The sequence below is a fragment of the Ascaphus truei genome, chromosome 10, assembly GCF_040206685.1.
Source record: "Ascaphus truei isolate aAscTru1 chromosome 10, aAscTru1.hap1, whole genome shotgun sequence".
NCBI classification, from domain to species: Eukaryota; Metazoa; Chordata; class Amphibia; order Anura; family Ascaphidae; genus Ascaphus; species Ascaphus truei.
The window spans coordinates 48965417-48982490 of NC_134492.1; the positions used below are offsets into that span (position 1 = coordinate 48965417).

At 41.2% G+C, this 17074-nt stretch overlaps 1 protein-coding gene across 3 annotated transcripts in view; it reads left to right on the top strand.

Annotated features, from left to right (window-relative positions):
- Positions 1-17074, top strand: part of PDC (phosducin) — a 47500-nt gene that overhangs the window by 18283 nt on the left and 12143 nt on the right. Inside the window, exon 2 of one of the 3 annotated variants that reach the window (XM_075616881.1) lies at positions 15001-15144. The exons of the other annotated variants lie outside the window; for them this stretch is intronic. Within the exon in view, the coding sequence (XP_075472996.1) occupies positions 15097-15144 (48 nt within the window). The 5' untranslated portion in view covers positions 15001-15096. The remainder of the gene's footprint in view (positions 1-15000; positions 15145-17074) is intronic. 3 annotated transcript variants of the gene reach the window in all.

A 17074-nucleotide genomic window follows, 5' to 3' on the forward strand; every position in this document is an offset into this window, starting at 1 on the left:
AGTTTTTCCCCTAACCTGGGCTGGAAGAAGCCAGGGCTTGTAATTTTCTACAGTGAATTCCGAGGCGACGGTCCTGCTGAAGGAACAATCCATCTGTGGACAGTCCACATGCCGGTAGCCTTGTTCTCTGTAGGTGGAACATGGAGAGGGTTCCCTCGCAGGAGGGTGCTGCAGATAGCGCTCCGCTGGACCGGATACTGGAGACCAGGCATCTGGTGGGTTCTGTGGGCGATGTCCTCTGAAGTGCCTCTCATTTGGCAACAAGCCGACATCAGGAAGGGGATGAGGGTCTCGGTGGTGCCCGGCATTTTGACTTCTTCCTTGTTGGAAGGACTGCTCCTTTCGTGGCACTTGGCGGTTGCGTATGGAGGGGTCGTAGTTTCCCCCTTGTTCCAATCTCCCTCTTTGGGTATCTGCAAGTGCTGGTGAAGTTGGATCCGTCGGGTCCAGGGCACTCGCCTGATCCTCGGCCCCAAAGAAGTTCTCAACGAGTCAGACCGCCAAAGCTAGGGTTTCAGCAGCATGGCATTTTACCCATGAGCGTGCGGAAGGGGGTAATATCTGTAGGATTTGTTCCAAAACCACTTGCTCAAGAATTGCCTCCTTAGTGCGCTCCTCGGGTTGTATCCAGCGCGTACATAAGTCCAATAATTGCTGAGCGAGGACCCGGGGTCTCATCTTAGCGATGTACTTCAGGTTCCGGAACTGCAGCTGGTAGGTCTCTGGGGTCAGACCTAAGCGATCCAGTATGGTGGCTTTTACTTGTTGGTAGTCCATTGCCTGATCTGCTGGGAGGCCCTGATATGAGGCCTGGGCTTCTCCTATGAGGAGCGGGGCCAAAGCAGTCACCCAGTGATCTGCAGCCCAGCCCTGAGCTTTGGCAACCCTTTCAAATGTCAGTAGAAAAGCTTCTGGATCCTCGTTCGGAGCCATTTTCCTCAGGAGGACCAGGGGTTTGTTTGCAAGTTCTAGACTGGCAGACTCCTGGAATTGGGTGAGCAGCTTGGCCATCCGCTCATCCTGTGCTGCCTGCTGCTGGGTTAGGAGCTGGGTTTGCTGCTGCAACAGAAGTTGGGCCGGCTCCTGCATTAACAGTCCCTGCTGTCTGGTCTGCTCACACAGAAACTCTTTAAAAAATTCTTCCATTTTTCTCATTTTTGTGTGTGTTTGGCCCTTCAACTGCAGGGGCCTCTCAAAATCCCGGAACTTCTGACATCATATGTTGCAGGGTACATGCAACCACACACGCAGGTTCTCTTGATAAGGCTTATTTATTGAGCCTTAAAAACATATAGCACACAAAAACAAAATAGCTTCTCTTCAGCATACAAAAATAAAATAGCTTCTCTTCAGCAGACAAAAACAAAATAGCTTCTCTTCAGCATAGACAACAAGGCAGCTTCTCTTCAGCATGCAGGACACAGACAGTTATCACACATGTACTTTGAAAAACAGACCTTATAGCAGTAATCTCTTCAGTATTTCAGTCCTGTCTCCTGGCCAGCTATCTTGCATGTGTGTGCAGCCTGGGGGTTTTAAAACACCTTGATTATGCAGCTGGGATCAGACTAATTAAGCAGCCCTTCTCAACTGAAATGTAACCTCGTCACTGCTGCACTGCAAGCCTAAACATAGGTTTGCCAGGTATATGGCTGGTGACGTTCATTCATCCTGTCACACTACCATACATTTACAATTCTCAAGGGCCAATGCAGCTACTAGAAGTGGGAACAGGAAAAACCCAGCGTTCCCTTTAGGTGCTTAAATGTTAATAAAGTAATTATATAAAACATAACTAAAATTCAGGCCCTGTGGCCATGAAAAATAGTGCTCGGTGGACAACCAGGTAGGTAGATGGATTAGTCTCTTATACAGAAAAGCAAAATAATGGACATACCTGACATATGACAAATTATTTCCTGTGGCTCCCATAATGGTGGCCCTATGTGTTCAGGTATAACAGTTCTAGTGAATTGCACAACGTATAAAGGATTATAGTAAATGCTCACTGTGTCTTATTATGTAGCGGGAGTAATTTCTCTCACATGATAGACATCCAAAGCACAATATCCTACAATATTTCGCCTATAGATATGTATGTAAAACAGTGCCTGTGCATTATGCGTCCCCTCACTGGGAGGCCAGTCACTGCTCACAGACGTAGTGCACTGTAGTCAGGATAGAAGACTTCCCGCCTCAGGAAAGATACTATCTAATAAAAAGGTATATGATGGGTGAAAATGTCTGTCCAGTAAATAATTGCTATGTATCTAAATGCATATGTTGCTCCTATAACATCATACGACCCGATGCACGTTTCACTCCATAATGGAGCTTTGTCAGGGACCGTTCTTGATCTATTACACACACAGCTATGACCTTATATGCAAAAAATAGATACACGTTTTTCTTGTTTAGATCACACTGATGGAGCTCTGTTGTGGAGGGTAATGCACGTCAGGCCCTATGACATTGGAATAAAGACCCATCACATATAATAGCGTGTGTATATATACAGAGAGCCAATCTCATACATGCTATTGATTGCTGTACCTTTATGAGTGGGCATTTGATAGATTTTATGTTCCTTGAAATACAATTTTTATTATGTTAATGCACTAGGTGTGCACCTGTTTTTTCTCTTTTCTTTTGTTTCATATATATATATATATATACAGTGTTCGACAAACCTATACATTTGCTCGCCCCAGGCGAGTGGATTTAACCCCCGGGCGAGTAAATATTGGCCCAAGCAGCACACGTTTGGTACTAGGTGGCGAGTAGATTTTTTTGTGTGGCGAGTAGATTTTTTGGTGATTTGTCAACCACTGTGTATATATATATATATATATATATATATATATATATATATATATATATATATAAAGTATAGAAGCAAAGTGTTACTTCTTCCCAGGCTTCTTTCAAGATTTCCATTACAATGACATCTTCCCTTGGTATCTCCTCGATCTTCATGTATATGAATGTGTTTTGCTGATTCTATTCTGTTTGTTTAATAAAGTCGACACACTTTTGAGTTCGCAAACAAAAAACCTTTTGCAAAAAGTTCTTAAATGTACTGTATGTCGCAATGTATTTGAAATGTTTTTTTTTTTCATAATTTTATACATATCAAAAGCCAAAAACGAATTGAGTTTCGGAAAACATAAACACGGAAAAAAATGTTTACATCAAAAACTAAATATATATATTATATATATCATATATATACTCCATAATACAGCTTCCAGAAGATACGTACAGCCCATTCCAATGAATAGGTTACATGTGTCTTCTAGCAGTAGAAGATGTCTTTTGGCATGCTGCTTACTGAATATGGCCCTAAATCATAGGGAGGCAATATACAAATGTAATGTGTGACATTCATTCCCAGATAAAACAACATGTCCCATAACTCACAATATCAGTGATACCATAGAATTCAATGGCAATGCTGGTGCAGAATATATCTGAACATATCACACCACAGAGAACAATGAAGGTACAAAAATGATAGGTTTCACTCTGTAAAGATTTTGCCTAGTTTAAGTCTGAACTCTAAGACGAGGCAAAAACCATGAGACCAAGGAGAGTCTTACTATTTGTGGGCTATTTATTTTATTTATAAAAATGTTTTACCAGGAAGTAATACATTGAGTTACCTCTTGTTTTCAAGTATGTCCTGGGCACAGAGTTATGATGACAGATACATGGTTACAAATACATTGTTACATTACGTGAGCAGGGTTATACCTTATATACAAGACATTCCATGCACATAAATAGATAATGTATATTATTGGCTTATGGAATAGGTGCAGATCAGATGAAAATGTGAGACAGCTTTAGTTTTGAAAGAACTTATACTGGAGGCGGATGTGAGAGTCTCCGGTAGATTGTTCCAGTTGTGATGTCAACGGTAAGAGAGGGAGGGCAGGACAGATACTTTGTTGAACCTTATGACCATGAACAGTCTTTTGGAGTCAGATCTCAGATGATAAGTGCTGCATGTGGTAGGGGTGAGGAGCTTGTGCAGATACAGTAGATGGGTAGCTTGCCCCAAAAGTATTTGAAGGCAAGACAGGAAAGATGAACTTTGCACCTAGACTCAAGTGATGATCAATCTAGTTATTTGAGCATTTTGCAGTGATGTTGTTGTAGTTGCATTGGAGAACAAAATAGCATATTGAATTGTAGAGGGTGTCAAGTTTGCTAAGGTGGGTTTGGGGTGCTGAGCCATATACTATGTCTTCATAGTCAATAATTGGCATTAGCAACTGCTGTGCTATACGCTTTCTGACCAGCAGACGTAGGGAGGATTTGTTTCTATAAAGTATACCTTGTTTGGCATAGGTTTTGGATGTCAGGGTATCAATGTGCATTCCAAATGTTAAATGGGAGTCAAACCATATGCCCAAATATTTGAAACTAGTAACAGGGGCTAGGATAGTATTAGCGTTGGGTCTGATCTGCAGCTCATTCATTAGAAGCTGTAAAAATGTAGCCTTGGTCTCAAATACCATTGTTACAGTCTTGTCAGCATTTAAAAACAGTTTGTTTTGGGAAATCCAATTTTCAAGTCTCAAAATGTCAGATTGAAGTATGTGTTCAAGGTCGGAGAGGCTATGGCTGTGTGCATATAAGATTGTGTCATCTGCATACATGTGTATTGATTCTCCCTTACAAGCTGTAGGAAGATCATTGATGAACACTGAGAAGAGTAGGGGCCCCAGAACAGAGCCTTGTGGGACACCACAGGTAATATCCAAGGGGTTGGAGTTAGAGCCTGAGATGGCCACATGTGGGATCTACCTGAGAGGTAGGAATGAAACCAGTTAAAACATGCTTCCCTATTCCAGAGCACTGGAATTTGTTTATCAAGATAACGTGATCACCAGTATCAAAAGACTTTGCAAAATCTAGGAATATTGCACCAGTAAGTTGTCCCAGTTCCATTCTACACTGGATCTCCTTGCAAACCTTTAGGAGGGTAGTTACCGTGGAGTGTTTGGGGCGAAAGCCAGATTGGAATTGGCTAGGGAAATTTGTCTTCGAATAGTAGTCGCTTAATAGGGAGTGGACAAATTTTTCCATGGCTTTGGATAGTATTGGGAGAAGAGAGGTTGGCCTGTAGCTTGAGACAGTGTTTTTGTCCCCACTTTTAAAGATTGGGATAACTCTGGCAGTTTTCCAGGTCTTAGGGATATGGCCGCACTCAGAATAGAGTTGACTAGGGAAGCAATCGGTTTGGTAATGGCTGGGGCACCAAGTCTTATGAACTTAGATTGCCCTAAGTCAGGTCCACATTGGCTGCTTAGTGTGACGGTGCTCGTCTCAAATCAGGAAGCGGACCCACAGGGCTGAGTTAGGGATGTAAATAAACCGACCAGAGCCCAGGGACAGAGTCCTGTAAGAGTATCCGTAGTCGGTAAGCAGGCCGAGGTCAGGGCTGGCGGGAGTGGTGCAAAGACCAGGAGAAAGGCGGAAGTCAGGGCAGACAGAAAGCAGCGAGGTCGGGGTCACGGTCCGGGGTCAGAAACAGGGGAATCAAAATAGGCAAAAGGGTAAAGCGTGACTGCAAAGACCAACAAGAGCTGCAACGTATGAACTTTGCTTGGAGACTCCCACCAGGAACTGCAGCCTTATATAGAAGGCTGCCAGGATACAAAATGGCCAGTTTGAGCAGAAATGGCAGGCAGTCTGGAAAACCTGAACTGGCAGCAAAACCCAGCATGGATCGAGCAGAATCCTTACACTTAGTTTTAGTTTGAGGAGCACTTGTGTAATATCCTCTTCAGATACTGGGACAAATTGAAAATTGTGGGCAGTGTTGGGAGAGGGTGGCGCTGTAGGGCTACTCTCAGAATGAGATTCATGTTTGTGGTTTGGGTTACATTTTGCTAATAAGTTAGTGGCACACCCCACAAAGTATTCATCGCATGCATTTGCAATGTCAGTGGGATTTGTCAGAGTAATATTTTATAGCTAGTCTTTTAGAGTATAAGAAGGATAAACCAGACTCAAGATCAAATAATTTGGTTTCTTTCATTACTCAATATAACTCTATGGCCCCCCAAATCAGACAGGTTTTGTGTAAGCATTGGCCAATCCTTCTGAGGAATACTGACCTCTTGCAGATTCTTTCCCCTAAACCTTCCATCATTTTCAAGAAGGCGTCTAATTTAAAATCTAGACCTGCCCCCAGCTGTCCCAGTACACGTACTGGACCAGGCCAGATATGCAATAGCAAAGGTTTTTTTATCTTTACAGTATGTACAGCTTGTAAATATAGCAAAAATCTGACTACTTTTGTATCTAGTGTTACACATCAAGTGTACAGTATTCGTTCGCATATCAATTGTCATTCTACATTCGTCATCTATTTGCTGCGATGTCCCTGCAGACTACAATATGTGGGACGAACAGGGAGATCGTACCAAAGGCGCATCTATGAGCATGTATACAACATAAAGAGGGGTCTCATTACTCATAGTGTGTCACATCATTTTTTGATGCACCATCAACAGAACCCCAAAGGCTTGGTGTGCAGGCTATTGAGACATATCCAGGCAACTGGAGAGGTGGAGATAAGATAAATTGGATCAGTAAATGGGAATCGTATTGGATTTACGAGTTAAAGACACTGTCCCCCTATGGTCTAAACATTGATTTTGATCTTGGGGCGTTTTTGGTTGGCTAATCCGTTTTTTGGCTTTTATTTTACTTCATTTCCTTTGTGTGTGATGATAATCTAATAACTGAGCCTTTTTGGTTTGTTTACTATATACATGTTGGCAGTATGTAATATAGAGTTAAACCTAGTATAACATTATAAAACAATATATGTATCCCAGGAAGTTCAGTGTTAGTTGAAACTTTTGGGGAAGAGTGTATATACATTTAGGATTGTTGACTGTCTGTGCTGATACACCTAGTAATCTGGGTTCCATTCAAGCATTAAACCTTACGGTGTTATATTGATGCACTATTTTGTAAAATGTATGTTGATATTATTATTGTTTTTTTATTGTTTTTAATGTTCTATGTATAGAGATCATGTGTTTTGTTTATTGGTTTATTTATTGAATTATTAGTAATTGTTTTAACAATAGCCTGCATGAGTATATATATATGTGTAAACTTTATTACCCATCATTCCCCTGATGAAGTGACTAGCGTCATGAAACGCGTATGGTGGTTCTGCGACTATAGAGAACACTGGTGATTCATTGGAACTTCCAGCGACGGCGCATGTTCCAACCATGTCATCTGAGTGCGACGAGACCAGCGGGTCTGCGATCGAAGCACCAGCAAGCGTGACGGTGGCGTCCGAGCCCTGAAAGCAAATTGTGGAGTTCCCCCCTAGGATCCAGCACGGAGTGATTGAGCTGCATAGAACGCTGTTTTTCTATCACCCTGTCGTGAGTAGGATTCTAATTTTACACCTACCGGACAGGATCTCCACAGCCTTTGATCTTTACTTTTTAGACATTTGTTTTGTCTTTGCAATCATTCTTTATTTTTATTATTAAATAGTACCAGTTTATTTTTTTAGCTATTCTGCGTTTTATGTGTGTCCATTTGTTGTTGTAGTTAGTGGTTTGTTTGATTTATTTGTTTTGTGTCAGTGTTGCCCTATGAACTCTCTTTTTGCTTATCCCCACATGTTATGAGACATCAATCAAGATCTATTTGGACATTTGATTGGACACTAAGAACTGGACTAATATTTAGTCAGAGATCACCTTAGGTGTCGTATGGGTTTTATCTAGGCGCCGGTATATCGTGTTATTTCATCCTCCTTAGTGATATTACTTGGTTATTGATGGCTAGAAGGCTAGAATATATTGTTGATAACCTTCCAGAAGTTAGCTGGGTTTGATGTATTCTGGCAAACATTGTCAGAGTAATATTATGCTTTTGCATGTCTTGTTTGCCTTGTGCACATAGTCTGCAGGCATCTGTAGTGATTAAGATCCTTGGTAGTGCCAGTTACTTTGTAGCTTTTCCACAAGGCATCCCTGAAATGGTAGAGTGCTATAAGATCAGTTGTAACCCACGGAAGATGAGCCCCTCGTACTCTTATTCTGCGTAGTGGGGCATGGGTATCACAGAGTTTTAAGAACTCGGATTGGAAATAAAGTGCAGAATCGGGTCGGGAATTTGGTCAATTGTGTACCAAGGGCAGCTGCTAAGGTCAGCCAGAAACTGGTGTGGGTTAACGTTTCTAAATGTTCTAGGGAGGAGAACTTTAGGGCTTGATTGCAGTGGTTTAATTTTCCTTGCACAGTACGCTATTGCATGGTCACTGAAAATGTCAGGAAGGATGCCAGAGGATTGGATTCTGCTGGGATTTGAGGAGAGAATCGAGTCTAGCAAGGAATGGTTGTGAGATTTCAGGTTTGTCCGTGTGGGTTGGGAAATGAGTTGCGTTAGGTTAAGTGACTTGAGTTTTATCTGGATTTTCTTGTTTTAAGGGTAGAGCCAATTGTAGTTGAAATCACCAAGAACTAGTAGCTCTCTCTTCTCATTCAGAGAGTAAATTGAGCCAAGAAACTGGGTGATATCAGTCAAGGACCGTAAAAGGGCTTTAGGGGGGCGATAGATGGCAGCAATCAGTACGGGCTTAGAAAAGGGGAGGCAGATTTTGCCAACTAGGGTTTCAAAAGAGGGTGGGCTTGGGGGGCAATTTAGCAGCATAACTTGTAAGGTCGCTGCGATATAAAATAACACCCCTACTCCTCTTTTTGACCTATCTTTCCTATAAATGGAGTATCCCTGAATGGCGATATTTGCATCGAGAGTTTTAGGGGTTAGTCATGTTTCTGTGAGAATGATGGCTTTGGGTTTATGCATAAGGCACCATGCCTTTAGTTCATACAGCTTGGGCAGCAAGCTCCATATATGTATATGGGCGACTGAGAGACCTTGTTGGAATTTGAAGGGACAGAGTTGAAAAAGGAGGGCCTGGGTTAAGTTCACCTGCTAAAGAGAGTAACAGTATGAGTAGAAATGTGCATAGTTGTTTGGAAGTTGTAAATTTGTGATGTTTGCCATTAGAGTGAGTGGTGGTTGGTGTGCTGGTTTTCAGAGTTCTCCACCAACATTCAGTAGATAGTGCAAGGCTTTTGAGTAATCCAGGGTGTATAATGATATTGGATGTGGGCCAGGAGAGATGGGATTGTAATGGATAGAGAGAGTAACATTTCCATGAGGCCATAAGAAAGAACAGAGTTGAGATAACTAGCAGGTCCATTATCACAGAGGTAGGTAATGTTGTAAGCCAAGTGAGTGTGTGCAGAGTAAACAGCAGAGGTGTGCCATTTCCTTGCCAAAATGGTTTGCAGCATTTGCAATTCAGAGGGATTGGGGGGGGAGGGGGGTATAGGAGAGGCAAGTGTGTGCAGTCAAGTGTTGGGAAAGGCTGCGTGAAATAAAGTGTAAAAGGGTGAGGGGTTAAAAATGCAGGCTAACAAGCATGTGGTAATAGTGTGGTCAGATAAACTCACCGTTTGTTGCCTTGTGTCGAAGAGTTTGCAGAAAGATCCAGTCACCAGTCATCCTCTATTCAGACTATAGTCTAACTATATATTCACTTAAAGATGGTCACTTAAGATGCAAATGCCAACCCTGCTAATTCGTCGCTTAAATTGGTATTACATTTATACATCTAAACAGTCACGTAACCCCCCCCCCCCCCCTTCCCCCAATAAATCTGCCTGTTACAAGCTGGACAATTAACAGCATACAATTAACAAATCAACTTTGCTTTTCTAAACATACCAGAAACTAATACAGACAGGCTGTGGGTAATTCTACATGAACCAACATAGCCGATAGGGACAGAAATCCCCTTTACATCAATGAGTATTTTTGGTAAAGAAACAGCCAGACAGAAAGCATAGGAAAAGGTCCGACTCCTTAATCATTTTGTAGTGGATCTTGGCTTTAACCAAGTAATGCTCAGGCCGTTTCACATGGAACTTTACCGTGCAGTAATTCTTCCAAATTGGATAGAAAGAGTAAGCCAATAACCTCTTAGCAACTGCAGTTATTTGTAGCAAACATGACAGCATTGTTCGTCATGTCAGCCTGTTAGTTTATCTTAATCCAATCACATTAACATCTTACCTTTTTCTAGACATACATAAATCACATGCTCACAAGTCACCCAACACTAATTCGTTTTATACGGTGTGATCAATTGATGCACTGATATTGGAATTTTATCAATTTCCCAGTGCAACTGATAGCTACAAAGTAATCTTTTATAGGCAGTTCTAAGAAATAAAAGTCATTTTTAAGAAAAGAAGATTAATTGCTAGCACCTGCTAGTCCAGGGGTGCGCAGACTTTTTGCCCAGCACCCCCCCTGCCTGCTCTCCCCCACTGCTTGCGCCCTCCCTTACCTAGTCTGAAGCGTCATATGACTGCAGAGTTGTGACATCACGTGACCCCAGGGCGTAATTTGATGGCGCATTACCATGGCGACGCATCGCCCAGCCGACTGAATCAGGGTAAGGGAAGTTACAGAGGCCTTGCGCAGCCCCCCGGCATTTCATTTAGATGCCTTGGGGAAGAGCGGAAGGCCTCTGCAACCGCTGCACCCCACCAAAAAAATCTCACGCTCCCCCTGGAGGACATGTACCCCACTTTGCACACCCCTGTGGTAGTCTATATTCTAATGTGTTCTTACTATGGAGTAACACCACTTACGAAAAATGCCCCTGACCTTTACAATACTACATCTGGTACCAGGCGTGAACAAGATCTAAATGGAAGACTTTCCGCTTTACCATTCGCGTTATCCAGTGACGTCATGATCATCTGATGGTAAAATGCCAAAGAGGCCCCTCCGGAGCTCAAAGGGTTATTAGTAAACACATTAAAGCGCAATAGTCCTAATGCCAAATCTTGAGAAGCTCCATTTTCATTTGTATAATCTAAATATGCTCATTATTTACTATGTATATTGCCTTAAACAGTTTTAAATCCAAATGCAAATATTGCAAAGACCAATGTGCAATTGAAAAGCAAAATCCTATGAGGTAATACCTTATATACTTAATTTTTTCCATCTAAACACCTCCTTTCTCATAAACTAATACAATCAGTTTGTCATTTCATATTCTGTATCATCATGTTTTCTGAAAGGCTCTCCTGGCCCTTACCCCATTGGGTCTGTCACTCAAGGGGCCCCATGTCATAATGGCTCCACCATGGGCTTTCTGTATTTTTCCTCGGGAGAGAGATCGCTTTCTGCACTGCAATGGCCTGATGAAGGCTATCTGGTTGAGAATGGAGCCGTGTAAGGTACCGATGAAGGAGGACTCAGCAGCAGGGAGTGGATGCTAATGCTGGAGCAGGCAGAATGAGACGGAGCCTGGAGCATGGTCGTTGCAGGGGAGGATCAATAGAAAAAAGCAGTACAATGGAAGAGGCAGGAGCAAAGGTCAGACAGGGTGAGGTCAGGGCAGGCAGCAGGCAGGATAATGGTTAAACAGGCCAGACAGGCAGAGGATCGGACAGCAAGGAAGACAAGTAGATAGATAGATACTTTGGTAGCAAGGCTGGATGCAATGGCAGAAGCATATTGAGCTGGCAACCAGGAAGAAGTGGCTATATTATAAAGGAAGTCAGGGCGAGTATCCACATGTTTGATTTCCAACAAGTGTGAGCAGTGAGCAGCAGAGCTCAGAAGTATGCTGTGGCAAAGGTGCTGTAAGCAGCTGGTTTAACTCACACTGCTAGAGCTGTTACCCTGAACAGGAGAGGTTCTGATCCCACCAGGCCTGACAAGTGGTCAAAGGGTTAAGCATTAAAATAGCTTACTTTAATATGTTACATTTACTAGTCTATAATGTATTGGTTTCAATCAGGTCCGCATGTTAATTAAAGACACTGCTTCTACTTTGCAGCAGTCTTGTGGTGCAAAAAGTCTAATAATAGAATCTTTCAATATTGAAGTAACTGTTTTGTAGAGTACCTACTGACTTATATACTTCCTAAAACACTCTAACCCTAATTCTCTATAGAAAATAAAGAAATCATTTGAATATAATTTGCATATCTCTCCGTATGTTCTATAGAGGAATATTTTAAGAGATATATAAATCAATGGGTACTCTAGAAAACTCTCTAATCCCATATTTCAGGCTGTGCAGATTTTTACTTAACTAACAATTTTCCTAAATGCAAAACAGTAATATTACAAAAATACATTATTCAAAGGTTTTAACACCCCCCCCCCCCACCAAGCATGTGTTTAACATGGAAATGCTAAGTATATAACTTATTTAAAAACACGTATGTAACATATATGGCGGGGGATATTAAATGTTTTAATCAATCTGGTATTTCAGGGGTTAATGTGGCTACAGTTTGACTTAAAAATACAAAGAAATTATTTTTATGACAGGTCAAGACCCTTCCTGTGTCTGTGCTGATCTACAAAGGGGGCTTAATTGGGGGGCTGTCACTGATGGCCCACTAAAAGGAAAATATATGTAGGTTAGAAAGTTGCGGACAATCGCCAGATCCTGAGCTGTCAGCCTCAAGGAAAACCGTAACATTCTTGCAATATCCCCAGTGCATATTACTCACAGAGACAGGTGACAAACAGGTCACCACTTAGTTGGAGGGCTTTTTTTTTAAATGAAGATGTCATGTGATGACATCTATTCTGAAGAATAACGTTTACATATTTCTAGTCGTTGCAAGAAGACTGATGCAATAAGACCAAAAACTTTTGGTTTAGGAGGTGTTAAGGGATAGATATCCATTTGTCACTCAGATTTAGGGCAAGCCGGTCAGAATTAGTATTGTTACAGTCATATTGATATGACTTGTGTCCGTCTAAGTATTAGGGAAATTAAGTTATGAATGCGTTTGTATATTTAATCAGACTTTAAATGTCAAGAAAGGTTGTTTTTTCCTTTTAAGTCGTAAAACTGTTAACCACGTGGCTGATTGATGAGAGGAGCGGGCTTATAGTGTTCTCAATAAAGGTGGAGTTAGAATATATACGAGAGTTCTCATCTTTCCTACGCCAGTGACCTCTCTGAGGAAAACCTATGACATTTGGTAACGTACTGTATAGGGATTTCTGTCTTATGTTTTATCCTTTTATTTTAAGAAACTGGTCTGCATTTATTGTACCTGTATGTTCTTGTAATAATCTTTTTCTGTAATCTAAGCACTGTCTTTTTGTATATTAAAGCCAAACGTTTAATAAGTGATGCTTCGGGCTCTGATTGGACTGTTTGCATGCTTGGTAGAGAGTAACTTACATTTTCAGACACATTTTGCTACAACAGATTTGTGTATGTTAAGTTGCATAGTTTTTCTATAATATGACCATATAGACTCTGCAAGGGACCTTAGTCTGACATTTTATTTTGATATTTCTTGGGTGGTGGCACCGTATAGATATGCTTGCAATCGAGTAAGGGGTAAATATTAACTCATTGAAAGTATCTTGCGCAGGAAAAAGGTGAGTTGGCTAGAGTACTTATGTGTAGTAACCCTGGTTGCATATCTAAGTCACGTGCTCACTTGTGTAATGTTCGTGACAGATGGTATATGGGGATGGAGTGAGGGGAGATATTACTAATTTGAGTGACCTTTGCGGAAGGTGAAAAGTGGGTCAGCTAGGTAGCTGTGTATTAACCCTTGCCCTGTATGCAGGTCCCGTGCTCACAAGTGTGCCGCACGTGACAACGTACATTTCCAATTTCAATCAGCTTAATGTAACCTAATAAACATGTCACTGTCCTTAGTTCACTTCTGTCCGAGGCAGGACTGCTCCTTCAAAGGGACAGTCCCACATGGCAAGGGAAAAAAACTGTAAATAGCGTATAAAAGTAATCAGCTTTCTTAGAAAAAGTAAATCACCCACAAACTAGAATATTCCTTTGTTTGAGTACTGTGAAAAATACGGATTCTTATTTTTGCCGGTTCCTCTGTTCTTCCTATCATATCTGGTAATGATGCCATCATAATTACTTTACCATCAAAGAACAGTTATACCGTTCTAGGTTTGACGTTAATGGGATACCATAGTTACTGTAGTAAATCTACTTTGATACAAATGTAGCCAAAACTATTGCACCGTTATCTTTCACACTATAACATGTTTTTATATGGAGCTAGTTTCATACAATTTGCAATTCAACACAATAGAGCTGCTAGTTGCAAAATAGCATGATTTGCTCACCAGATCCCATTATTTAGTGCCTTACTACTTGGTGGGTGCGATAATGTTAAGTACATCTGCATCAACTGTACTGATGCAAAGAATGTGTCAGTACCTTTATTTTCTCTTTACCTCCCAAAAGATAGGAGTCCCAAAGTTATCCTTTCCACCTCTCAATCTGAAATTGCCTTACAGCTAGTTCTTTATCAGAGGGAACTGATGGCAGTGGCAACTGATAATATACAGTATGTGTATTAACGCATTATTTTGTGCGTTAATGGGGGTAATAATGTCTGCTGCATCTGTAAGTATTTTTAAATACTTATTTTAGACTTTTAATGTTTTTAAAATGTTGGCCATATGTATTTTTTAAATCTTATATACTATGGTCCTATGCTATTAGTAACTAAATTATTTGGCATGTACTAACAATCTTTACCTAGTCTGTGATATGGTTATCTGGAACTGTTGTATACATGGCCAGGTAGAAAAAGCTGTCTGTGAGGAGGGTTACTGGCTCTGCACTTCTTTTCCCCAGGCTGTGCTGGAAAGCTGTGTATTGCAGCAGGGATACGCTTATAGGGCTCCATGTTTAAAATGGATTAGAAGTAAAAAGTGACCCTGTGCTCATTTGCATGTCATTTCCCAGAATCCCTGGCTGCAGTGGGATGTGGAATCCCTGGCTGCAGTGGCTAGGAGATAATGAAGAAGGGCAGGGGTGCCGACCTGTCTAAGACATGTGAATGTGCTCACAAATGATATTTTTATTTGCGGATTCTCAATGGCGATTTTATGTTTCCTTGCCAGCAAAAAGAAACCATGTCAGTAAACTTGTGGGTCATTGTTCAATATGCCGGGCGTCACTCCCCTGTGCTAAAGAAGAGTTCAATTCTATTCAAATGAATGGGACTACAATCTTCTCCAGCATGGGGCAGATGGCCCCCAAGCATAGTAAGTACAGTTAAAGCCTTGTTGCTACATTTACTAAGCCAAGTGCTAGAACATAAGGCAATGTAAGGTATTGAGGGAAGAGGCACTGTGTGTTTTGTACAAGCCTCTTCTCAGTCATTATCAGTACAAATACACTAGAACTAATGGTAGTGACATGTCCTGTGGGTAAAGGTTGGTGTTTGACGTCGTTTTATACAAATTATAAGTATCCACAAGCGTGGATACATGTTACCGCACACCGTACTACTTGATTTGCCCTATAGGATCATATGTAATAAGCGCCGCTCTTCCATAACACACCTCACAGCCCCTTTACTTTGTGGAATAGCACTGTGCACTTCGTTAGTACGGGCTCAGATGTCTGCTGGGCAGAGGAACAGCATTCTTTAACTCAACAATACAGGCATACCCCGCATTAACATACGCAATGGGACCGGAGCATGTATGTAAAGCGAAAATGTACTTAAAGTGAAGCACTACCTTTTCCCCACTTATCGATGCATGTACTGTACTGCAATCATCCTATACGTGCATAACTGATGTAAATAATGCATGTGTAACAGGCTCTATAGTCTCCCCGCTTGCGCACAGCTTCGGTACAGGCACGGAGCCGATATTGCTGTTCAGGACGTGATGACAGGCGCATGCATGAGCTGCCGTTTGCCTATTGGGCGATATGTACTTACTCGCGAGTGTACTTAAAGTGAGTGTACTTAAAGCGGGGTATGCCTGTATAGAGCAACGGGCTGCTGTAAGAACAATAGCGATCATTTTTCTCATCGTATTAGATACCTCTTCAACAGGCTTTGCTAATAAATACGTTAGTGGGTCTAGAGGGATTCTCGTATCTGTCATTTCCTGTAGCATATTCTGGATCTTTGTCCAAAACTTTTGAATCTGTGGACATGACCACCATATATGTACCATATCTCCTCTCAGGCCACATCCTCTCCATCATAAATCTGATGTGCCTGGGGAGTTCTGGCTCAGCCTACTCGGGATTAGGTAACATTGAAATAAAATGTTGTATAAATTTTCTTTCGTTATCGTGCAAATTGAAGTTTCAGCTGCCGATTCCCAGATACCCTCCCGGGTTTCCCTATCTATTTCTACATTGAGATCTTCAGCCCATTTTAACATATAATTATGATTCTGAGGAGTTGTTGCCAGAATTAATTCCGCATATATTCTCGAAATCAACCCCTTTTGATACACACCTTTTTTACAAAATCGTTCAAATTTTGTTAAATCAGGAAATGTCTCTTTCTGTGATAATTTCAACAAGTAATGTCTAATTTGAAGAAAACTAAAAATTGGAACAGCATGTGTTTAATATTTTATTTGTACAGTACCTCCTTAAATGTTATTGGTTTCCCTTCTACTAACAAGTCATTTACCTTTGTAATAATTAGCTCTCTGAATTGTTTGAATGTATTTTTTGCGCATCCTGGTTTAAAAACCTCAGTATTAAATATAGGCGTTAATAACGACTTTAGTTGAATTTAGTGAATATTTTTTGTTTTGTTTTTAGACCAAGTTACATCTCATCGATCCTAATTTAAACTTCTCCACATGTCTTTCCTCTTTTAACCCAGTCCATAAGACTGACGTCAGGGAAAGTGGACTCACATAAAGTGACTCAATCCCCAGCCAGCACGAAGTTACCGGGTCATTGTTCCACATCACCACATGTTTCAATTGGGCCGCCTGATAGTATTTGATGATGTCTGGGACCCCCATGCCCCCGCCTCCTCTGTGAGCTAACATTACGGACCTTGCCACTCTTTTTTCTTTCCAAATAAATTGGAAAATTCTATTTTGGATATTTTTAAGTTCAATTTACGGGACTTTTATTGGGATTGTCTGAAAAAATATATAATAGTTTGGGCAAAATATTCATTTTTTTTACTTGGGGCAATTCTGCCTATCC